General features: G+C 43.8%; 3 protein-coding genes across 11 annotated transcripts; 2 read left to right on the top strand and 1 right to left on the bottom strand.

Annotated features, from left to right (window-relative positions):
* Nucleotides 1-34: 34 nt before the first annotated feature.
* LOC118312487 (mycbp associated protein) lies at nt 35-21641 on the bottom strand. 9 transcript variants are annotated; one of them, XM_047333661.1, is made up of 21 exons: nt 21484-21641; nt 15292-15444; nt 11570-11624; nt 10450-10568; nt 10217-10328; nt 10022-10128; nt 9752-9929; nt 9406-9521; nt 9117-9267; nt 8803-8921; nt 6562-6686; nt 5525-5654; nt 4583-4835; nt 4275-4462; nt 3981-4127; nt 3041-3139; nt 2710-2852; nt 2487-2614; nt 2259-2404; nt 895-1086; nt 35-255 (listed from the first exon to the last, which is right to left on the bottom strand). In XM_047333661.1, the coding sequence occupies exons 1-21, from the start codon at nt 21520-21522 to the stop codon at nt 160-162; spliced, it is 2796 nt and encodes a 931-aa protein (XP_047189617.1). In that variant the 5' UTR covers nt 21523-21641; the 3' UTR covers nt 35-159. The 9 variants fall into 9 exon arrangements, with proteins under 9 accessions (XP_047189617.1, XP_035492996.2, XP_035492994.2 ...); XM_035637103.2 differs by having other exon boundaries at nt 4583-4775; XM_035637101.2 differs by having other exon boundaries at nt 5546-5654.
* Nucleotides 12083-13700, top strand: si:dkey-27j5.5 (GTP-binding protein Rhes). The gene is made up of 2 exons (XM_035637106.2): nt 12083-12877; nt 13021-13700. The coding sequence occupies exons 1-2, from the start codon at nt 12259-12261 to the stop codon at nt 13563-13565; spliced, it is 1164 nt and encodes a 387-aa protein (XP_035492999.2). The 5' UTR covers nt 12083-12258; the 3' UTR covers nt 13566-13700.
* LOC118312491 (GTPase IMAP family member 4-like) lies at nt 19540-24732 on the top strand. The gene is made up of 3 exons (XM_035637110.2): nt 19540-19872; nt 20080-20151; nt 22761-24732. Exons 1-3 carry the CDS (start codon nt 19863-19865, stop codon nt 23690-23692), a joined length of 1014 nt encoding a protein of 337 aa, XP_035493003.1. The 5' UTR covers nt 19540-19862; the 3' UTR covers nt 23693-24732.
* Nucleotides 24733-24977: the final 245 nt, after the last annotated feature.

Raw genomic sequence — 24977 nt, 5'->3', positions numbered from 1 at the left:
CTGATGCAGAGGTGAAAGAGTAAATGAGACCGACTTAAGGTGGCTCCATATCTCCGCCTTTGCCAGAACAAACAGAAGCTTTATTGTTTTCCAAACAGAATAAGGTGTGACAACAGAGAGATCCAGGGGTATTACATGAGACGTTGGTTTGTCTAATATTCAGTAGAGCTCCTGTGTCTTCCCCGTGTCCTCCTTGTCTCCCTCATCCATCAGGCAACACAGGGTCTCCACCAGGTCTTCCACCAGAGCGTAGACCTGCCAGGTAGACAGATCCGTACAGATGATGTACACAGGACTATGGAACTTAAACTTAAAAATGGCACACCAGTGATTTAGTGAAGTACTTCCATGAAGTTGGAAGGCTCACTAGGGGGCAGATTTAAAAAAAAGAAAAGAAAGGCCAAATCTCCCAAAACACATAATACATAATACATCCGGTGCATATTACTCACAGGATAATTATAAAAATGGTAAAATGTAAAGAAACAGAGGACAAGGTATCCTGACTTAAATCCCTTTAGCGTGGTTCAATCTCCTGAAACACAGTCCTACATTTTGCACAATGCAACTGGATAGTGTTTCTCATTAGATGAATGAATAAGGGTCAGTATCAAAGCAGTGGTCTTGACTTTTAATCCCTGGAATTGGTTGAGCTTTAACCCTCAAAGCCCACATCTGTAAACAGGGCCCTCTGTTCAAAAGTCTCAGAGACATATTATGCTCATATTAGGTTCATGATTTTAATTTTGGTTCTTACTTGAAAAAGTTTCCTCATACTGTCCAATCCTGCAGCTCGCTTGGTTTTTAGCTCCCATCTCTTTAAGGCCCAAAGTCCCAGTGAAAGCCAAACTGAACTTACACAAAATTAATTGGATAGACAATTCGAGGACTCACCTTTGTATGAAGGAGCCTAGTGTAAATTTCCGTCATATCCTTGGGCTCCACATCTTCGACCTCCGGAAGTGGCTGGTCGATGCTTTCTGGACAGGTTTCAATCAGCGAGACAGACTCCTTCCCTTGCTTCTCCTTGGTGCGCCTCCCCACTTCATCTCTTCTTTTACCCTTCTTCTTGCTCTCCTTGCTCTCCTTTGTAAGATTGAGAGTTAGATGACACAAACTTTACTGGCGAACAACCATGACGTTTTTATTGAGCATGCAGGAGGATCAAATTACAAAAACAAGTTGTTTGGCGAGTGGTTGTGTACATCTTGTGTGGTGAAAAACTACCTCCCACATATTTGATAGCATGCAATATACTGCATGTCCTATGCTGTGTGAGTGAACGTCTAGCCAAGGGAGTGTGTGTGTGTGTGTGTGTGTGTGTGCGTAGTACAGATGGCTTGGACCAGTCCAGGTCCTATTAATTCACACCCTGGGCACACATTTGGAGAGCAGATGCACTTTTTCACACTGTGTACTGTTACCATGGTACTCTGTGAGTAATCGGCTGTACCTGATCTATGATTCTACACTCAACTGGCAAACAAAAAATATTATTACAACAATATTATATTGTCTATATGATCTATTATCTATCTTCGAATTTAGATTTGTGAATGGAACAATGCAAAGTGGCTAGGTATGAGGATGGGTGCATAGTGAAAACAATCATCTGCATTTTAAATGAATGGTACTTGTTATCGCACCCAACCATCACACTGCAACAAGACAAATGGCCAATACTATAGTCTGTTGCTAAGCTACTACATTAGATTATCTTTACATACGAAATTAATGTAATGTAAAAACACTTAATAGATATCATTGGTGTTCTACATTTAGCAGGAAAAATGTATGAGTAATGGCTAGTAATACTGCAAATCACAAGGGGGAGCGCACACACACACACACACACACACACACACACACACACACACACACACACACACACACACACACACACACACACACACACACACACACACACACACACACACACACACACACACACACACACACACACACACACACACACACACACACACACACACACACACACACACACACACACACACACACACACACACACACACACACAAAATAATCAGTCTGTAGTAACAAGTCAACCGATAATGATGAAGTGGTGAAGGTGACTCATGATCGGACCAACTGAAAGGCAGAAGAAGCCACGTTTCGTGTCCTCAAATGTGGTACTTGTGAATCTGCCGACACTCGGTGGGAAAACATTTTATAATTCCCCATGTCTGTGTGGAAGAGGGCGAGTCAGCTGGACAAACCCACGTATCTTTTCCCCTCACCTCCACAGATTTTTCAGTCATCTGTGACTTGGTGTCTCCTTTGTTGACATCTTTAGGTCTGGATCTCGGCCCACTCCTCTCCTCTTTGGCCGCTGCTACTCCCTTTTTCTCGCACACCTCATCTTTGCTTAAATTGTCGGGCACATCTGTTGCGTAATCACAGCATTGAAGAGCATGAATTCGGTACCTTCAACCGTCTATGTCTGAGTGAAAGTGTGTGCGTCTCACCAGCATCAGAGATTGGGGATTCCTCCGTTTTATCGATCCATGTCTCTCCCTCTGGTAGGCCCAGCAGGTTTCTGAGCCACATGGCCTCACCTGCCATCGTGTCCAGGAGTCTCCTCCACAGCTGCTGTCTGCAGAGGGCACCACACACCACCACAACCTCCAGGCCCACTACATTTGACTGTGCAGCTGTGGGATGCTTTGAAAGTGATGCTACATGACTCACCCTATAGCTGCTGCCGTTAAATAGCACAGTTTCAGTTCAGAGGGTTCAGAAAGCTGAAGAAGCAGGGAGTTGAGGTGGGCCAAGCTCTTTTCTCTGGTGACGGTGTCCTGAGCGGACTCTTGCTCAGGCAGAGACAGCACAGCCTTAAGTGTGGGAACAAAGGAATATGTGTCAAAGCTTAAATGAACCATGATGGTATGAAATTGTACATACAAGTGCATCTGAAGAGACTTAATAATCCCCGGATCAACTTGCTGAATTTACAGGTACTGGTATTTTTTTGTACTGACCAAGTGTTTTTACGTATCACATCTCTACGTTTTGTTCCTACCTGTCGGAGCGTATCAACAGAGAGGTCCCAGGTGCTCCCTGGATTCACTTTCTGCCACAGATTTTTCAGGTCCTCCACTGGCTGATAAAGGTACTGCAACTGAAACCGTGAATGGAGATAAACAATGTGAAGTAGCAGGATTATGAACATGTCAATGAAGACATTACTGTCAGGCTACAGGATGATTACCACTAATAGTTATCCTCCTCCAACAACTTTGATGCTGAAAAATCAATTACAGGCTGGACGAGTTGACGATGATGAATCTGAGACAGTATTTCGATCTTGATGTGTGGTTACACTTTCCAATGTTTCCAAACATTGCCTCCCATGTCTATTGGAAATCATCTCAGGAAACTTTTAAGACACACATGCTTCTTAAATTTCCCTCAGGATCAATAAAGTACCTACCCATTTATCTAGCTGGAATAAATTCCCGAGAGAGGAAGGTAATTATGTTCCCAATTAACTTAGTTAAAGACCTGCTCCTGATGCATTACCATGGTAATGGAAATGGTAATACAACCACTTTCTACTCTGAAGACGTAACAGGGATGAGGGCAAACATATCACTGCGGAGTGCTAAATGGACGGAGACTACGAGATAATTCAGGTCGGAGAGGGGGCAGCCATAATGGGTTGATTATACTCTCACCTACAGACAGGGAAATGTCAATCAGAAAAACAAAACACATGATAAAAAGGCTCCATTTGAATCAAGTGCTGTGACTAAGATCTAGACTGAAGTAACCGCAGACAAAAACACTCTGTACTAAGAAAAATGATGAGCAACATGTCTCAACAACAACAGCTACAGGAGACCATGTAAATGTCAATTTCAGAATCTCAACACTGTTGAGGCCCTAAGGAGGATTTGTAAAAAAAAAAACACACAAAAAAAACCCCCATAACAGATCATCTTACTGGAAATTGCATTTACCTTGGGGTTTTTGTTTTGAAACCTTTGCTCCTCGGTGACGTAGAGCTCTGCAGGAGAGCTGGGTCTCTCTGGGCTGTGGACCTGACGCAGCGCCTCATACGCCATCGACCGACACATTTTTACCGCCACTATCTTTTCCAGCTTCGTCTGCTCAGGCACACACAATAAAAACACAAACGTAAAAAACAAAGAAAAAAGAAAACCTGTTGGTTTCTGTTTATGAACGCCTTTGTGCCATCTGTCCACGTGTCTCCCCGTCTCACTTTCAGATGCACAGTTTCTTTGTAAAACTACCTCTATGAAAAGCCTCTGGTCGGCGGTTATGTCCTGGTACAGAGCCACTCCCCTCAACGTGACCTGCATGGAGGCTCCTTGAAGCAGCACAGGGTGAGTGTTGAGCTGCCACACTTCAGTTTCGTTTCCTGGCCTCTCCGACTTAAATATGAACTCCACACGCTGGGTGTCACCTGGAAGGATCACACCTGGGTGGGAGGGGAAGCATAGTGGGAAGTAGAGAGGCAGGTTGAGTACAGTACAGTACATACAGACAGAGCATGATGTAAGAGCGGTGGCAGCAGATGTCTGACTGTGTTTTTGTGTACCAGAGGAGGAATTGAAGTAGAAGTGCGGTTTCTTTGTTTGTGATCGCAGGTTAGGAAAGCTGTGTGGCCTGGGAAGCTGCTGCCAACTGTAGAAGATGGCCGTGGTGCCCTCATTGTGCATCTCCAGATGGGACGAGGCTCTTTCTCCAGTCAGGGCCTCAAAGATCATTGTGGCACTAATTCCAACTTCTCCCTGATCAATGAGTGTTGGTGAATTGAGAGGACGACGAAGCCAGCGTTCAAAAATAAAAAGCTGACGAAAACAAGTCAGGTCCATATCTTTAACAGAAATAATGTTTTAATAATTTTTCATGCTACAATAAATTTCAGTTGTTATTCTTCTTATAGGTGCTACTGATCAATGTTAAGCTGCTGTCAGATGCAAGTCATCAAGTAAGTTACAATTTTCAATTTCAATTTCAATCTGATGCCATAGTGTCATATGAATGATTATGAGTGGACAGGAGCGAGAGTTAACATTCTTAATGTGACAAGCTTTTCCTTTCAGTTTGTAGCCTGAACATATATTATTGTTATTTCAATTCCAACCTTTGTGATGAATAAATCTTTTTCACCATGTTGTCCATGTTCAGCCTGCACGAATTAACCCGCTAAGAACCCACAGGGCCAAATAGCCTAGAAGATGCGCTTTTGGTAGTCGATCTTCGGAAATGTGTAGTTTCACAATGGCAGACGCACGTCAATAACATCCGCCGTGGCATCATTACCTAGTACTGTATAATGGAAATGGACTCGGATTCTCTTAGCAGCATTGTTGGCTTGTCCTATGAATCCTCCTTTACACCTTTCCTTGACCTCATGATACTTTCAATTGAGGTTAAGGAAAAGTAGACAGGAAGGACTTTCCGAATCCACCTTCTGTCTTTAACAAAGGCCTTGCAGTAGTCATGGTTTGACATTTATAATCAGAGACAAACTCACTGTGTAAAGGCCTGTCTGTACCTGGTCAGTGGCACAGTTGCCAGTCCACATAGCGAGCTGACCACAGAACCTCAAGGCAGGGACGAGCAGAACATTTGATGGGGCTTCATCATACTGTGCCAGTGGATCACTGTGAAAAACACGGAGACAGCACTCAGACCATAGCTGTGTCACAGCTGCACTATGCAGTCTAAATTTGTGAGAAAACATCTTGCATATGCTCAGGCTTTTCCAGGTCGTTGGGCCAGATGCAGGACGGCAGACAAAATCATTAGCAGGCTCCATAGTCGTGATGCGGTCTGACAAAAATCTGCATGAATTCAGGTCAATGACAGCAGTTGTTCTGCCTGATGTGCTATATTTACATTTAAAATGACTGATCTCATAGTAAAGCTTTCCTCTTAATTAAATGTAAAGTAATGTACCTGTACTGCCACACAGCCCTGTCCTCACATGGTTAAAATCATTGTTTGCAAAAGTTATTTTGTACCCCCTCCCCTCCGAGTCAACACGACAGTGGATTGTTTACTCTGGAGGCTGTTTTGGAAATGTTCTGATTTGGGGTGATAAAAAAACCAGTTTTAGTTTAGACAGAGGGCTGAAAGGGAAATAACCAAATGTGTTGGTCTTAGTTCATCAGCCTGCACCATCCCAAATAAGACGATCTTGCCAGATGATGCTATTTTCAAATGCTTCTTGTCGATTTTGAATTTAGCATATAACAGGAAGCTGCAATCAAATAAACAAAAGCGTGGTAAGAGCAGATGTTAGAACAGCGTTACCGATGTTTTGTTTTGTCTAAAATACATGTTTTTACAAGAACCAACAGTGGAGTTTATGTCTGGCTTTCATTTACTTTACAGTTCAAGCGACATATGTAGCAGCTGACTCAATTTGTATGTTCAATGCCACATTAAATGCATGACTGAGATACAACGACTGTATTTCTTTGAAATAGGGACAACTTTTTCAGCTTGGTCTGGTCATATTTAGTCTGGATAACGACTAGACAGCATAAGGGTTGTTGTTTTTCTTACAGGTTCTCCTTCTTGTCCTGGTGCTCCTTCTCCTTCTCCTCTTCCTTCTCCAGCAAGGGACTACGACACACTGTGACGAGTGTGAATGGCTTGCCGGAGCCAATTACCTCCAGTCCGTTGATGTCCTGTAAAAAAAACCAACCTAAAATGAACACATGAAGCTGTTTTTTCGCCTATTTGATAAATGTCCATGCACCCTATCGATTCTTGCCCTTTGGGTACTATCTTCATGGTTGAATGCACTTATTGTAAGTCGCTTTGGACAAAAGCGTCTGCTAAATGAATGTAATGTAATGTAATCAAAGTGACACAGGACGGTGGTTTTCAAGGATGAAGTCAGCTGAATGTCTCCATTCAACACTCTGGCTCCTATTATTGAAAAGTAATGCCCAGCACGTCCTCTTCAGTCCAGTGTCAATAGATACACGTTCTGTCCGCTCACATCCAGAAAGTACAGAAAGAGAAGATAGAATCAGGGATTGAACAACTGGACTGAGGTGTCAGCGAACATGCTGTCAAGTTTCCTTCAACCTTGTCCCACCTTACTATTTGAGTGCAACATTTACATTCATATTTGATCCATACTTTATTGCAACTGTCTTAATAGCCGAGCTCTACCACCATATTATGGAATAAGCAGAGAGAAGCAAATATTAGGTCTTTTTCACAAAAGGGTATTTTAATTTGTCACAGTAGGAAAAGCACAGGCGTAAATTATAAAAACAATTATTGGGACTCGTCAATAGAACAGGGCCATTGTTAATGTTTATGTGGCTTGAAAATTCCCACTTAGGCTTTAGAGACCCATCCTGTAGTTGACGTGTGCTTCAATATACTGTAACTCTGTATGTCAATGTTCTTTGTTTCATGGGCTTATTTACTGAAAACTTTCTCATTTAAGTACAAACTAAACAGATACTCTAACAAAGAATACCTGGACCTCTCAGACATGGAACTACTGGGTCTTTGTGACAGGTCAAAATGTCTGCTGTGAAAAAGGCCTTGACAAATCCAATCTATTGGCCCCCTGCCTATAGCGTCGTTCAACCCTCTCTAAATTTTTAAGACACACTGAAGACGGCTTTCTCCTCTTCCTTCCTTTTCATTTTTCTTTCTTTTCGTCCTAACAGCATCTCCCTGTGCTCATCATCTTTTCTCTCTCTTTGCACATATGTCACGAAGCCATAAGCAAGTCAGCTACTGACAGGACGAGCTGTCTCTGTCTGTGTGTCAGAAGGTACTTCAGACCCCAAACCGCCTCCACATCACAGCAGCCCCCAGCACGGCAGAACAGGAAGAACACACCACGACCATTTTCTATCATTTCACTCGTGCAAATGTGTGTGTGTGTGTGTGTGTGTGTGTGTGTGTGTGTGTGTGTGTGTTTGAAAGAGAGAGTGAGCTAAAGAGAGTGAGAATATAAAAGACTTAATTTGAATAAACCTTTCCATAACCATTATGTATTACTTAGTGCGTTGATCACTCTAAATGGGAACTGGCTGTGCAATGAAGTGCACATCTGTGTTTATGTGTTCATCCCAGACCCTCCTGCCTCTGCTAACGAAGTCATTGTAATTCAGAGACAGCAGAAGGGCAGGTTCTGTCCCTTTTTCTTGAGCTCCAGTACCGCACAGATCTCAACAGCGCTACTCAATGACTGCACACGCTCCAGATTTCATAACTGTCCCTCCTCTATGTCAGCATGTATGCGAACTGACATGTGTTAGTGGAAAAGCTGCAGAGCTTCATTAATCTCATCATGCGTGTGTGTTCTGAATGTACATTTTACAGGCAATAAAATCATCAGAGGAAATGTTTTGTGTGTGTTTATGTATATAAACAGACAGTGTACACACACGAGCACACGCCGAATGCGTGTTTTTTAACCATAGGCTAAAAGACAGTGTGTGGCACAGTCCTAATTACTCCAGAAGGGAGGCAGCATGCATCGAGCATCTAATATTGATGGATCAGATAATCACTGCTCCCAAAAGACGGGAAGTTTTCACATATCTATATGTTTACTTCGATCCAACAGAGCAGATTGAGTCAAAGATTCTATAATCAAAAATACGACTGCTTAATGCAGATTAGTCGAGTTTTCTTGCAACGCCAAATGGCTGTAACTTTTTTACTGAAAATACATAATATTCCAAATGCTAAACTTAAGTTACTGGATCTTTGAGGCTATATTGATATCAACATTTGACAGTGAAAAGAATGTAATGTCACTTGTATTACGGGCTTTTTGATGTGCATGTCCCGTAGAACCTCCCCCAGCTGCTGGTACTGGTTCTGTAGGTATGCACTCTGGTCCCACGTCTTCGAGGCTGTTCGCAGAGTCTCAGCGAAATTGATTCCTAGAAGATGAAAATGTTCCCACAGAGAGACTAGAGTCAGTCTTATATAGTGCGTGTGTGTGGACAGCTTAAGTGTTGATTCCTTTGTTGACACCACATTTTCCCAGGTGAATGCACAATTCGAAGGATCAAGGGTTGAGGATAAGACTGGGGGTAAAAACTGGGGCACGGTGTAGGTGACTGTGTGTGGCCTACCCGATTCCTGGCGTATGCTGCTTGGCTGTCCTACATGTGTCACAGGTTCCCGTCTGCCCCGCTCGGTCTGAGTCAGAGTGGCTGCGATGCCACTCATTTCGTCCCCATAACGCTGGGGGAGTTTCCAAAACTCACTGCCCACGTGACAACCCTAAGACATACAAGTTAAAAAGACATATAGAAAATAATAACAGAGCTTTAGCCATTTGGGGTATCAGAGAATTATAATGTGAGAGTGACAGGTGGCTAAGGGCAACAGTAGAGGAGCGTAGGCAAATGTGTGTCATACATATCCAAAGTGGATGAGTGGCAGGACTTGGTTGAGAAGTTCCCTCTGCTCCTGAGTGTCTCTGAAATGGTTTGCTTGGTTCATCAGTAAGGTCTGGGCCGGTCTGTGGAGCAAATCTTGGCAGAGTGGAAAAGAGCAGCTGGTAAACGCAGTGGTCAACAGACAAGCATTAGACATTGATGTAGACTTTGAAAACAAAATGGCCTTTTCTTAAATTCACAAATATCCAGTTCTTTAATTTGCTTTAGATGAGGAACCTGGAGTTGTACGCTGGTTAAAGCTGTGACAAGGATAAATTTTTTTATCTCTCTCTGTTGTAGGCTGCTGCACTCTCCCATCAGCTCACCGGATAAGTAGTGCTGCTGCCGTCTGCGCACCCTCATATTTGTTTGCCAATTCTGCAGGGCATTACTCTGGATGTTTCCGTGGCCTAAAGAGACCTCATGTCCATTCTCGTGGTCTTGATGCCTGGCTGGGGCCTCATGTGGAGGATCTCCCTGGGACTTTGAGATCTGCTTCACCAACTGGATGGTGGAGGGATGAGAGAAGAAACCAACGCAGCAAAGTCTAAGTATTTCTATCACATTTGTTGGTTTTATAGAATGTGGGCATTTACCTCCATCTCCCCTTTGGCCTCCAGATAACTTCTGAAATCCTCTAAACTACCCAGGACGCTGTGGGGCAGAACCATTCCTTGGTCATCAAACCGAATCCCTTCCAGTCCTTAAAAAGTATAGCGATAGAAAAAAAAGTTAGTAGTAGGTACTTTGCTGTGTGCTACCGTCAGCGAGGGCAAAGGACACCAACGTACCTGCGTGACCCAGAGGCTGAGAGGCAGGATCCAGATTCACTGGGAGATTTTTACCCACAAATGCCATGAGAAGTGGTTTTTGAAGACCCTTGGGAGGCTTTGGAACGCGAAGCTGCATGCAGTCATAATCACAAACTCAGTTACACATACAATTACTATTATCATAGCACCACACACTATATTCTATTTGGGAAACTGATTGTAAATACTGCACATGGATAAAGTGGATGTACTTTGTTGAGTTCCTGAGGATGATTAGCCAGAGCCTGGGTATCCCTGACATTACTAGTAGAGCTCTTGGACCGGTCCCCACCAAAGCTGGATAACTCTGATGTTTTCAGCTTCTTTGTCTCTGGAGGAGAGGCAAGAAAATGACACTGGTGAGGGAATGTCGCAACAATATACATCTCCATGGAATCTCAACTCACACAGAATATAATGAATCATGTTTCTTATTAGTGATCCCCCGATTTCAGCATTTTAAAAAGAGGTTCCACTTCATTGTGCACGACGTACATTAGTGCTCACACGCAGACACGCGAGAGTACCCTGACACTCTGACATGGTTATGCAATTCGGTTAATTTCTCTTTGTCCAACTGTGCCTGATTATCGTTTCCATGGCCACAGCCACAATTATTAGTCCTTGTCTTTTGTAAATGTTTCACCTCCCTGTCTGTATTTTATTTCCTCCACAGATTCACCCCGCTTCTTTTCGGAGAACTGCTTTGCTTTTCTGGAGGCAAGAAATGCTCTTGGCCCCTGAGGCAAGCAACTGCTGCAACGCTTTCGTCTTTAAAAAAAAATAAATCTATCAAAATCAGACTATACTGACCCATTTTCTGGCTGAGATTTTGTGTTTCTCTCTCCCATTTAAGGCAACGCACCCACACAGACTCATTGCTTCCGACTTTAACTCTATTAAATCAGTGGTAGAATGAAATTAGTTTCACTCATCCAAGTATTAAACCTAAGTTCAATTGAAGTACTTTCATTTCCCTTGTATGCTACTTTATAGCCTACCTCTACATTTATTCGATAGTTTTAGTTATGAGTTACTTTGCAGCTCCAGATACATTTGATGAAATACACATGATGTATCATTACAGGTGAAGATCAAATGAGGCTTTCTTGATCCCTGACCAGGCATTACATGAAGTTAAAATCAGCCCCACCTCAACAATTGTGGTGATACTGTGGCATACTGCACTTCAAGGTGAAATGTGCCATTCTGCAAACGAGAAGACGAGTACATTGTACCAGTAGATTTCAAATGCATAGTTTTCTCTCTTTTTTCTTTTTTTACAGTGTTTAAAATACTAAGCAGACAGACACAGGAGGTATAGGAGCTGACCTGGGGGACTGAAAGGTCTGAGCTCTTTCTTCTGACCGTTGCTCATTTGCAGTCGCTGCCCGTGAAGGGAGAAATAAAAAAAAAAAGAATGAAAAAAACAATATGTGATGTCTAATAACACACCACTCGGTTTTGAGATGCTGTGTGTGTTCACTGAAGGAGGTTGGTCGGGGTTCCTCCCGGGCGTCGTCTCCACTCCTGCGTGAGGTCGAACCGGCCATCAAAGGCACCAGCAACTGTCGCGATCACAGGAGGCTCGACGCGTCCTCATCCCCCCTTGGCGATGAAGAAACAGAAAATGGCACATTTGTTCAGACCAAAGTGAGTCACTTGGACAGGCAGTGCTAGCCAGGCTAGCTCAGCCTCGGATATGTTGCCTCCACTCGTAACCATGGCAACGGACAAACTCGTTGTGCAGCGAGGAAGTTTTTTTCCTTTCTTTCTTTGTCTTTTCTCACACACACACGCACACAGACACGCGCACACACTCGCGCGCGCACACAAGACCAGAACAGGTGTTCCCCTCAAAAACACCGTGTTCTCTGGAAGAGGGGCTGAGCCTACATGTAGATACAGTATATAAAGACAGTTGACGGCAGCCTCCGCGCTCAACACAAGCCTGAGCAGGTCTGCGCAGCGGCAGACCGCAGATTCTGCCCACTTTGTTGCGCGTAATCACGCGCCGCACGATGGACGCGGGCAGCCTCTCCGCGGGCGCGCGGAGCGCACCAGTCCCCGCTCCGCACCAGCTGAGCTGCGCCACCATCGACGCTTCCCACTTTCACAGCAACATGGACGGACAGTGCGCCGGCTCCTCCAAAGTCTTGCTGGCTTACAAAAACGCATCGCAGCACTTGAGTTCGTCGGGGATCAAGGCGGGCTTGGGGATCCTCAAAGCGGCCACGTCTCAGTGGAAGCAGGGAAAGAAGACGCTCTCAGCCGCGAGGCAGCTGTCCACTGCCAACAGCAGCCACCCGCCGAAGAGATCCCCACTGGATCAGCTGGCAGCTCTGGTTCTCCACGGTCAAAGCCGGCACCGCGATATCGGCCAAGAGCACCGACAAGATGCTCTCTACTCCAAGCCCCAGAACTGTAAGCGCATCGTGGTCCTCGGCGCGCCACGGGTCGGCAAGACCTCCATCTTAAGACGGTACCTTCGGGACGGATTTGTGGAGGAGTACAGTCCAACCTCGGAGGATTTTCTCAGGAAACTGTTTCGTATCCGCGGGGACACCTACCAGATTGACGTCCTGGATGCGTCCAGGGAAAGGGACTTCCCAGCCAAGCGGCGGCTGTCCATCCTCACTGGTGCGTATTGGCTCAGTCATACCCTTTATCTGCCCAAACAAAAACTATGCCATTTGTTTAAAACAGAAGAATGGGGTGTGATACGTGCATGCGTAAATGTATGAATATAAACTGACATGTTTTTTGTTTATTTATTTTTGCAGGGGATATATTTCTTCTGGTATTCAGTCTAGATGACCGGAGCTCTTTCGAAGAGGTGTGCGTCCTGCGAAGGGAGATTCTGGCTGCTAAATCCAAACTCACAAAGTCCTCTGTGCCAGAGCTGAGCGCACAGCCACGGGTTCCCCTGCTGGTCTGCGCCAACAAGGTGGATCTCCCGGACTCCGAGAGACAGATCTCAAAGGCAGAGGTGCTCCGGGCCCTCGGCGAGGACTGCGCCTACTTTGAAACGTCTGCAAAGGACAGAACTAATCTAGAGACGGTCTTCGAGGCTTTGGCAAAGCGAGGCGGACTTCCGACTGAGACCGGCCCGTCTCAGCACCGAAAAGTCTCCCTTCGGTCGTACCAGGCGATGCGGACCGGCCGTGTGGCGGGGAGGGGCAGCGGGGAGCCGAGGCGCGACGATCCCTGCGGCGCCTTGTACCCGCTCGCTCGTCGGCCGAGTTTCAGCACTGATCTCCGACATGTGATCGGGCCGCACACGGCACGAAAACCCGGCAAAGCCCTGGAGAAATGTCAGATTCAATGAGAGACAAATGAGAGACACGCGTCAGACCTACGACGCAATGATGTTCCCTTAAACATAAAGGCGTTATGGTTGTGTCATGACATGCACTTGAGATGATGGTTTCCAAATAAAACTTGTATGATGCTTGCTTATTAATACAGAATATATCTATCAGAGAGTGTGTGTGTGTGTGTGTGTGTGTTTGTGGGAGGATGTTGAGTCAGGAACTTGATTGCTGTATAACAATTATGTAACCAATATTCTGAAATCTATTAGATAGCAACTCTCTCACCCACTCTTTACACTCTCTACCGGTGTGTGTGTGTGTGTGTGTGTGCGCGCGTGTTATGCTGCAGTCGTGATTACCAGGAGTCCACAGCTGAATCCCACACCTTCTGAACAAGCAGATACTAGATGTGGTTTCCCGTTGGCATGTACCTTCCCATCCCACACTGCTCTATAAATGACTCCTTAGGTCGGCCCGTCAGTGGGCTCCTCATGCCCGGCAACTCTGAATCCACACTAGTTCTTTAGCTCACACGTTCATGGTGATTATCAGCTGACTCTGACAAAGCCTCTGCAGAGAGGTCTCATCTCCCAGCGGAGCGGGGTAACAACAAGGACATCAACTCCATTCGCCAAACTGGATCCAATAGCTCGATGCTTAGAACACAGCTATATCTCGGAGTCATTAATCTCTCTGTACAGTAGTTGTGAATATGTGTGTGCTGCGTGAGTGCTCACTCCTAATGGTACAGGTACTCTAGGTGCTTTTCCCTGGACTCTGCTTCTGAGTTCACATTGAGAATCATTTATGCAGCAGATAACACAGGACTCCGGCTTTACCTTTACAACAGACCTCATATGACCCACTAGTAGTTTTTCTCCGTGTGCCCATTTGTAAAAATATAAGGTTACAAATAAAAAATGACCTTCCTTCTTGCTAGCAGTGACATTCTGGCAAGGAGGTGGTGTGAACTCCCACACTGTCATCTAAAAATACAGATAAAAGTGCTCACACTCTTCTGTGTGCATTCAACTTGATCATCACACCATGTCACTAGTGAGATTGCATGTGTGTTTTGCCTCAAAAGAAAGAAAAAAGAAATCATGTTTGGTACCATTGTAAAGATGTGTGCTTTTGATATGTGAGTCATGACGCCTGAGAGCCTCAGAACAATGTCTGTATCAAGGCCAAACAGAGGCTGAGAGAGATCTGAGGGCCACATACAAAACCTTTGTGTTGTTGAGTGAAAACAACGGCTCCTAATATTGAGATAGGGAACAGCCAGGCTATATTGCAGCTAAAGTGGAATATTCAACGCACTAACAACTCAGCCTGGCTTTGTCAGGCTGGCAAAGGGTTTTGGACTCAACAAGCAGGAACCGAGCTGGACACACGGATAAGATGCAACAAGACATTTATCCACAATTTAAGTGCTATGAGTACAAAAAGTGCAAACAGTGAAAAGCGAACAAGCCCAAACCTAACACACCAAAGTGCTGGGGAACAGTGGATGAAGGGGAATCAAGAGTCCGTTAAGGGGAAATCTAGTTAAGCAGGTCAGAGAGAATAAAGGGATCTAAGGGAGCGGTGTGGCTGAGGGAGCTGGCATAGTAGCTGATCCTATATGACGAAAAGGAGGAGAGGCAGGATTAGAGGGAGAGCGGGCAGGCAACACAAAAAAACATGATCTACAAAAAGACAGTTTCAAGGCTGGCAAAAGGTTTGACCGAAGCACAATACCGCGAGGCGACGTTCCGCCAAGGTGGCGGTGATGAGACCAGAGGTTATAAACAGCAGCAGGAGCAGCAGTCGATTGTCAGTGATGAGGGTCGCGTGTAGAGTGATTGGTGGGAGCGGCAGGAACCGGTGGTCCCGCCCGGCCGGCAGCACACACTGAAGGGAGAGAAAGCACACATGGATCAGAACAGAGCCAAATATACACAATCCCAACAGGCTTACCCAAAACACAGCTTGTAAACATGCAAATTCACCCATCATCTGACTTGTGCAATGCTTGTCAAGCTTTCAATGATAGACGGGGCTCGTTTACAGCTCAAAATTATATAATATATATATATATATATTTTAAAAATGTGGTCCCTGATTTCACACAGAGGTAGGAGATCAGCTATAAGCTGACTGCTGAGTGAAATGTCAGCCATCGCTGGCAGCTTGTGTCTGCTTATGTAACCACATAATGTTAGCTCCAATAATTGGTTGGAAATGTCCTCTTTGGCTGACTTTTTAATGTGTCCAGATACTCACGTGAAAACTGGAAAACTTGGTATGAAGTATACACATGGTGGATACATTTTGCTGAAAATAAAATAAGTCAGCCTCTTCACTAGTTGATGAAGGGAAAACTTGTGGTTTTGTGCTGCGCTGCAGTGCTGACAGGAGAAAGGTAAGATGTGAAAATGTAATATCACAAAAGGATTGGCCGTGAAAGAAACCAAGTTTGCAAGTGAATAAGTGTCTTTGTGTTTTCTGTCTCTGCAGTGCGGCAGTCTGAACCTTCTCTCTCTCTCTCTGTGCAGTCGCGTGCAGGGGAAGAACACAGTGCAGGAAACTGCAATCATTTTCATCCATGTGGCCGCGTGACACGTGCAGTGGCAATTTTTCTTTGCTGTAGCACTCACTGCACTCACAGAGACACGTGCGTGTGAGGGCGTATGCCTCCCACACACACACATGCACGCACGCACGCATGCACACACACACTTCACAGATGTTGTTCTGTCCATCTGTTTCTCTGACACACACATACAGAGACACAACACAGACAAACAACGGGGTCACTTCCAACACTGGACTGAAAGATAATACTGTACTCATCCTTCGCCTCCACTGGAAGAACTGCCAATCTGCTGTGGCAGCACACAATGATACCGTGAACCCTCAGTTCGTCAAGGAGATTGCACTTTTACATGTTATTATTCGCACATTTTCCATGCTTGGTGTTGCACACACAAGTAGTAGGTTTCCCCTCAGAATAAAGGAAATACTGTTTTTTGGGGGGGTTATTTGGTTGGTTAGTTGGTCTAAAGCCCTAGTTTGAAGGATATGAGTGCGCAGGTCAGGCCCGAAATTGTATTTTGTGAAGTGAAATGTCCTCAAGAAATTACAACCAAGTCCAGTTGCTCCTGATTCAACACCCTCGTGGAAAACTATGACCTGGATGAATGAGAATCTCCACACACGTCTTTCAATCTTTTTCTTTCATGTCTTTCATCAATTTGGCTCAATTATTGAATGAGGATTATTTTTTTTCAAAACAACATGTTTAAATCTCTGAAGGTTCAGTTTAATGTTCACAACAGATTAGCTTGGCTCAGCTAGTTTGTTAAGACCTCATTCGGGACAATGTTTGCCTGTAAACCTGAACGTTGGATGCACATGACAAGTAGGATCAGAACATCCACTTATTGTCGCCATCACATCATCTCCTGACTCCCTATGATTTCTGACGCAGGGTGGAAATGTTAGCATGTCTGAACCTGGTATATTGTGAGTTGTGTATGTCAACAGTCCAATCAGTGGCTATAGTTCACAGCAGCCGGGCCCAGACCAAGCCATGGACGTAAGCAGGCGTCCTGTCACGCAATTGGATGACAGAAGTACAATGATTATGGAACACACACACACACACACACACACACACACACACACACACACACACACACACACACACACACACACACACACACACACACACACACACACACACACACACACACACACACACACACACACACACACACACACACACACACACACACGAGTGCTGCGATTGTTGTGCTATGAAAGGCTCTTACCTGCCAACATATCCCTCAGATGAGGATGCACTTTACGTACTGTAATATAACCAAGACATTCTTGTTACATTACAGTACAGTGCCTTATTACTCTTTTTTACTTAAACGTAATGTTTTCTAAATGTTCTTCCCATGTTTTTGCAGAGCCCTGATTGTGATGGTCACATTATGCAGCCAAATCCTTCCTGCTCAAAGCCAAAATCAACAGCAAGGTACAGTACCACACAGATCCATGACTATGATGCAGTCCATCAGTGAAGATCTTGCTTTTCGTTTTCGTGTTACACCATTTTTTTAAATGGCCAAACAAGCAAACAAAATGATTTTAAAGAAGTAAACAAGGACAGAATAGATATGAGAAGTGTCACTAGTCGATGGTGCCATGTTTCTTTGTGTCCACTAGAGGGCAGGCAGGGTACACAGAGTTACAGTTTGGTTGACACGTGGCAATATCTCACATATCTTATTTCAGAGGAGAGGACAAACAGGGAGGATGAGGTGGAAGAAAATATGAAGAAAGTAGAGGACTGGATCACTTGGATGGGAGAAGAGGCTGGACAATTGATAATGCACTGGCACATGCAGAATGGTGGATGGGGTTTCATGCCATTTGCCTACAGTGGATACCCAGGGATGTACAAACATTATTGTAAGTTCATTATAGAAATGTGTAAGACAAATGGAATCCCTATCAATGAAAATATGTAAGGACTTAATGATATCTGTGCGAGAGGACTGTCATTGTGCACTCAGGAGTAACTTAACCTGCAAAGTTCAAGCTTCACATCCAGCATGTTGTTCCCCATCTCATTCTCCCCACATCTCCTGTCCTGTCCTGTCTCTCTATTATATCGCCATGCAGCTCTCTACTAAAAATGTTATCAGTTTTAATTGTAATTTAAAAAACTATGTGCTGCCATTTATCATTATTCTGTAAATTCCAGTGATTAACATGTAAACACATTAATGAATTAATTTCTTTGCGATTCTGAATGTGATTTTTATCCTAATTTATTGTATTCTCAATCATTAGTTTTGCAATAAAATCAATTGTGGCGAATATCCTTGCTTAAGTGCAGTTGTGTCATGGTATTAATCGACAGTTTATTAGCTTGAACATAAATCAGCCCTGGACATTAGGATGGAGAGAGGCACAGTTAGCAAGCTTATAGTTTACAGACACTTTACCCTCTTATCTTCGAGAGCATCTTCATGAAAGACAAACAGCTATTACTCATACATTTCTCATACATTAGATGTCTCTTTTCCAGTAATGTTACCTTGTACGCCTTTAAAATGCTTGATCTGGCTGGTGCTTAGTGTTTTAAAAGATTGTTATTCTTCAGTTTATACTAACAGTATATCGAGGCTCCTAATGTCAGTGAATGGCAATACACAGAGGTACACTCTGCATCCATCCACACAGTCAACATTTCTGACTCAGATATTTTCTTGGCTCAGGAGAGAGTTCTTCTGGAAACAATATCCCAGTTGGCTTTAAAATATCCTTAATGTCTTTCACTAACCAATGAGCGGATACAAAGCAGAACGCATACGAGAGAACCTTTTAGATGATACAAAAATGGTGAAGTTCAATTTATGAAGTCAAGACACAAATATGTCGCAGGGAGCCAAGACGAAGGCTTGAGGAGGAGAGGAAACAGCAGGGACAGGAGGGAGAGCGAAGAAAACAGGAAGAGAGGATCACAAGGATACTCCTCATTTCTACTAATGTCAGTAGGCGGAGTTTTGGACTCACTGGTTTTAATTGTACTATGCATATGTTTACCTCTAGTAATGCTTCTTATTTGGATTCAGGAATAAATCAATCACTCTATATGTGACTGTACGGACTGATGTCATTCAGTTTAAATTTTGTTTGTATGCATTATTGTATTTCAAAATGAAACAGCGTGAAGAATAAAAAATGTGTAACTGGCCAAACGCATTGTGAATTGCATCCTGTTAAACACAGAAAGTCTAAAAAATAAAAATATTTGTTGTGTTATTTGGGAGCATACAGATATGTTCTAGATATTTAATGGTTGGAACTGAAATAGGGGATATTCAGTCAAGACAAATGGAGTCAAATGCCTTGGTTTTAATGGGAGGTGACATCAACAATGGAAGGATGTGATGGTTTTCTTATTTCCTCCCTTTTCAACAACCTGGCTTCGTTTTGTGGTCATAGTAAGATAACTTAATTTTTATCAGTTATAGAGATTGAATGCTGTTCTCATGTTGAACTTTCTAAAACATACGAAACATATGCAAAAAAAATACGGCCTATTTCGAGAGCTGTGGACAGTCCCTCTGGGGATGCACATTTTAGATGTAAACTACAGACAATACAAGGAAATAGGAAGCCCCCTTTGCACCGGCCAGGCTCCAGAAGGTTCTCAGAAAGTGCAGCGCAGAGCTCGTCGAAGTTCACAACAGCCGGCCTGGAACAGCACAGTTGGCCACCTGGGAACTGGAAGGGATTGATCCAAAGTAATGGCTGAAGGTAAGACAAGCTATCCGAACTAATGTTCGAAAGAAAGTAAAAGGGCATTGATCCTTTGATTATTGTAATCACATCACGTAGGTCACATCTACAGGGATGCTGGAAAGAGCAACAGAGGGAGGCAAACAAACACATGTAGACTTCGACAACAGTCTCACCGACTAATCTATTTCCTTTTGTGTCTCGACGGTAAATTTTGTGTCACAGAAATACCACTGCGAGAAAAGAAGCAGAAAAGTCTACCTCGGTCTGATGGGTGGGGTCTCAATAACTTTGACGGTAAGCTCATTCATAGTCTCTGTCATCAAATCTCAGTAATTACAAAGACATATATCTGTCCTCCACGTAAAGAAGGCTTTGTGAGTGCAATCAGTGGCTTCATTGAAGTTTCTGCTTTTCTCCTTGCTATTATATCCGTTACAACTTTGCCAGGTTTAAGAAAAACCCTTTGCCCGGGAGTTATTCTTCTCTAGATTGAGAGATCTGTCTTTGAAGCGACTCTTAAACACGTCTTGATGATTTGTAAGCGTCTGGCAGACACCTTGCAATTTATAAAAAAAACCAAACAAGTGATTTGATAATCATTGAAAGAGTGGACACTGGACTGCAGGATGGGGCCCGTCGATCTGAATGATGGTTTTAGTGTTTAAAAGTTTGCCTCGTCGTTGTGTGTCCACTGTACACTGGGCGCGTGCACGTAGCCCTACTCACCACAATGACCTCACTTTATTAGGACATTACCAACACAAAAATACCTTTCCTAGGCTTTAGGGAAGTAGGGCACATACAAACCTGCAAGTTTAAAAAAAATGCATGATAGAAAACACTTGCTGATCTGGTTCGAGTTGACTTTTCAAACATCCATCGTTGGATGTCGGCCGGGTCTCAGTTGGACCACGTCACACATCATCTTTCTCAACATGAAGCAATATAGCCATACAGCTCATGCACAGAACGGTTAGAAACTCGGCTACACGTCAATATCGACAACGTACACCTATATGAGACACAATTAAAACACAAAGCAACTAAATTGCATAAACGCGATAACTGTACGTCCAATGCGTCCACACGTGACAGTCGTGATATTCCGAGCGAACAACATCAGGGGAAAGCTCCGAGTCCACTGATTCCAATGGTGCGTTCGTTGTAACTCTCCGATCAACTGTCATCGAGTAGGCAGCCGGAGAAGAGCAAAAAAAAATAAAAATGTTTGTATCAAAAAAGTGACATAAAATGATATCTTGAATCGCATTATGCTACATGCTAGACATAAAGCTGTAGCGCCATGCGGCATCTGCACAGAGCGGGGAGACGCTCGGCTACACGCCAATGTCAACCCTCTTCACCGACACGAAACACAGTTAAAACAGCGAGCAACTGAGTCAGCGTATGGCACGAACACGACAACTACACATGTCCATTACGTTCACGGTGACGGACTTGATAGCTGCTGCTACAAACATGCTAACAACACAAGCTACATACCATGCTAACGCCTCAGCCTCGGCGGATTCCAACGCTTTCCTTCCTCTCAGACAAAACACTCAGCTCACCAGCCGCTGACCGATACTCGCATCAACACAGCGACTTACATAAATCATGTCTTACCATAGAAGTATTTGCAGGTAAAGTTCTTTTCTGATCCATAAATCCACTTCTGTTAGCTGGCACAAAGACCGCTCGTCGTCTTAAGATATTTATCCGCCCGTTCCATCCTTCTTAGTCGCCACTAGAGGAAGTGGAACGTCAAATCGTGTCCGGAAATAAAAGTGCGTCACAGCCGGGTCCGCCCAGAGCCGTCTAATGAGAGTCGCGACAACTCCGTTCACTTATCCAGCAATGGCGGATCACGGAGCCTCTCGATAGTTCCCGGAAGTCAGCAGCTGTGAATTAGAGTAGTGGCAGAATGGATCAATGGACCGTCTGTGTTGCACTAATGAAGGGTTTACATAATCAGATTGTATATTATCAGCACATCTGAATCAAATCAACATCCGCATTAAAGCATTTTAGAAAAAAATATTTTACTTTAAAAAAATGTATTGAATACATAGAGTAACTACATAGCCATGTAGGTCTGCTTCATTGTAAATCGATACATTTATTCACTACCAATTACCAAAAGTTGCGTTTCTAGTTGTGCGCGAAGAACGTTCGGGAATTAGTAGCCTGTTGGATTTGACTCTGAGCTATTCTGCCGTCCCTTTGTTGGCACGTAGCTCTTTTCACAAAATGGGAGAATAACAAACGAGAGGCCTATATGTAACCCCCCCACCCCCTCACCTGCTTAATCATTATTTAAACTACATGATATTGCAAGCTTGCAATTTGTTGGTACATATTCCTCAATTCTTTGTGCCTGGCTGCCACCTACTGTTTTGTTGGCGTAACCTCAGTAAACCTTTTCCTGAGGACTTTATGGTCCATCTCTAGTTTCAAGTCTTCTTCAATTACAACATGTTGTTCATTTTGTAAATCATGGTCCCATTTAGAGTAAAATAGATGAGGAAGCACGGTGTGCATTGGAGTGTGGGTACAGCGTGAGCTAATACCGTCCAATAGGTGCAGGTGAACGAGCGCTCATCAGGCCCACCCCTCGCTCCTCTAAAAATGCCTACTCCTGGTTTTAAAAAAAACCCAAAACACAATCAATTTGCAAACTAGTGGATGAATGAAGGATCCACTCATAAAAACGTTGCTCTCAACTAGTTGTGAAAACCCCCACAGTTCTCTTCTTGTATAGGTAACAAAAATATGGTGCAGGTTACTGTAAAAGAGGGGATATATCAACCACAACCTATTGACCCAAATGGTAAATTAAATTTCTGGAAAAAAAGATTCACTTCAACATGTACATGATGTTGATTTTGCTTCTGCTGTCACAGCTCTGGATTTGACTGGAGGCCTGAGGATAGTCCTGGTGGGCAAGACAGGATCAGGGAAGAGTGCATCCGGAAACACCATCCTTGGGAGAGCTGCCTTCAAAGAGGACCCAAGCCCTGTGTCTGTGACCCAACACTGCGAGACCCAGAGTGGGGAAGTGGACGGGACTGTGGTCCAGGTGATTGACACCCCTGGTCTGTTTGATACAGGCATCACAGAGGAAGAATTAAAAACCAGAATAGAAGAATGTGTCACCATGTCGGTGCCTGGCCCTCATGCCTTCCTACTGGTGATCAGGCTTGGGGTGAGGTTCACAGAGGAGGAAAGAAATGCGGTGAAGTGGATCCAGGACAACTTTGGAGACGACGCCTCCATGTACACTATCATGCTGTTTACGTGTAAAGACCAGGCCAAAGCTGACAATGCTCTGAAGGAGTGCAAGGAGCTACGGAGACTCTCGATTACATTTGGACGCAGATACCATGCCTTCAACAACAACGACGCAGACGACCGCGTGCAGGTCTCAGAGCTGATCACCATGATCAAGGAAATGGTACAGGATAACGGGGGGAAACACTACACTAATGAGATGTATGAAAAAGCCCAGAGGAAGCTGAGAGAAGAGGAGGAGCGGAAGAAACAAGAGGAGGAAGAGAAGAAAGAGGAGGAGAGGAAAATATGGGACGCTGAGAGGGAGAAGAAAGAGAAAGAGAGAGAAAAGGAGAAAAGGGCTAAAAAGATGAACATACGTGTGGCTTCGGCTGCTGCTGTTGTGTTGGTGTTCGCTGGTATGGTTATAGCGGTGGGAGCCAACACCACCGTGGCTCTGGCTCTAGGAGCTCCTGTGCTTGTCCTGGGGGTGTTGTGTGGTTTAGCTTCCATTTGCATATGGAAGGGCACAAGGTGCAAATCTAAAGCAACTGTTCCAGTATAACTTTGTGGAGGCAAACAACAAGGACACATTCATCCGTCTGCAGTATGTGACACTGAATACAGTCTAAGAGTTACACACATTTCTATTTCCTGTTGAGAACTTCATTTAATACTGTTGTTTTGGCCTGTTTTTAAGTTTGACACAACTTCGCAATATCAGAGCCATGTGAATTTAGCGCTGATAGTGAACAAGCGGTATGAAATGCAATACTTATGTTTTCTTTTTGTTTGTTTTCTTTTCATTCATTTATTGTTTGGAGCTTATATATGAAACCCATGTCATGAGTTGTACTTGAACGGCTTCTTGCTTATGAGAAACAGTTGGAGTCATTAATAAATAATGTTAGAAAACACTGATATTTTCTCATGGATTTTGCAAATATATCTTTTTGCACGGTTCATACTTTCATAACTTATGTGATTTCTTCTACAATCAACTATTCATGCAGGTTGATAACTGGGCCTTATTTAAACCAGTGATATGCTGTTTGCCTGACTTTATTATTAGTAACATTATGAGCTCACTTCCCTAAAGGAAAAGAGACAATGGTAAACGTCCGCTGACCGATCACATTTAAGTGAGGAAACACCTCACTATACTGCCACTGCATCACTACCACCACATACCAACTACCACAAACAAAGAAAAAGTCTTACACTGGTGAACGTTGCGTCAGTCTGTCAGCCACAGGCTGAATCCCATTCTTTTTACAGACTGTTTGTTCTGTTTCATACTTCCACTAGATCATTTTCACACTGTGAATCACAAACATTGTCTTCAATAATGTGAAACAGTTATTAAGTGAAATGTGGGTGTATCTCTTAAGAAGAACTAATCACTGGTTAGGTTGCTGAGTTTGTTTCTGGCATCCAACCCAAACATGCAACGAAGTGACTACAGGGTGTTGTTTCATTGACTGTGTCTAAGAAAGATACAAGAAGCAAAGAGCACGTTCGTGATTTAACTGGACATATAGCAGATTGAGTCTTCATGCATACACAGTTGTAAAGTTGAAATAGGAGTAAATGAATCAAAATAAAAAATTCATTGAAAAAAAAAAAATTTGGTGTGTGTTTTCATGCTGTCACTACCTTGTGTTAGTTGTTTTTGTATGAAGGAAAAATTGGGTATGCTAGAAATTAGATTTCTAGCTATTGTATACTATAGTAGCCAAAATGGAACTCGCCACATGCTGTATTTCCCACTTGCTATTAATTCTTGATATCCTTGTTTTATATGCATGAGTTAACCCAAGGTAAATCCTCCACATCACCTTGAGCTGATG

This window comes from Scophthalmus maximus, chromosome 8 (assembly GCF_022379125.1).
Source record: "Scophthalmus maximus strain ysfricsl-2021 chromosome 8, ASM2237912v1, whole genome shotgun sequence".
In the NCBI taxonomy this organism is placed as follows: domain Eukaryota; kingdom Metazoa; phylum Chordata; class Actinopteri; order Pleuronectiformes; family Scophthalmidae; genus Scophthalmus; species Scophthalmus maximus.
The sequence above is the reverse complement of the archived record's forward strand: the minus strand, read 5'-3'. Positions and strand labels throughout refer to the sequence as shown.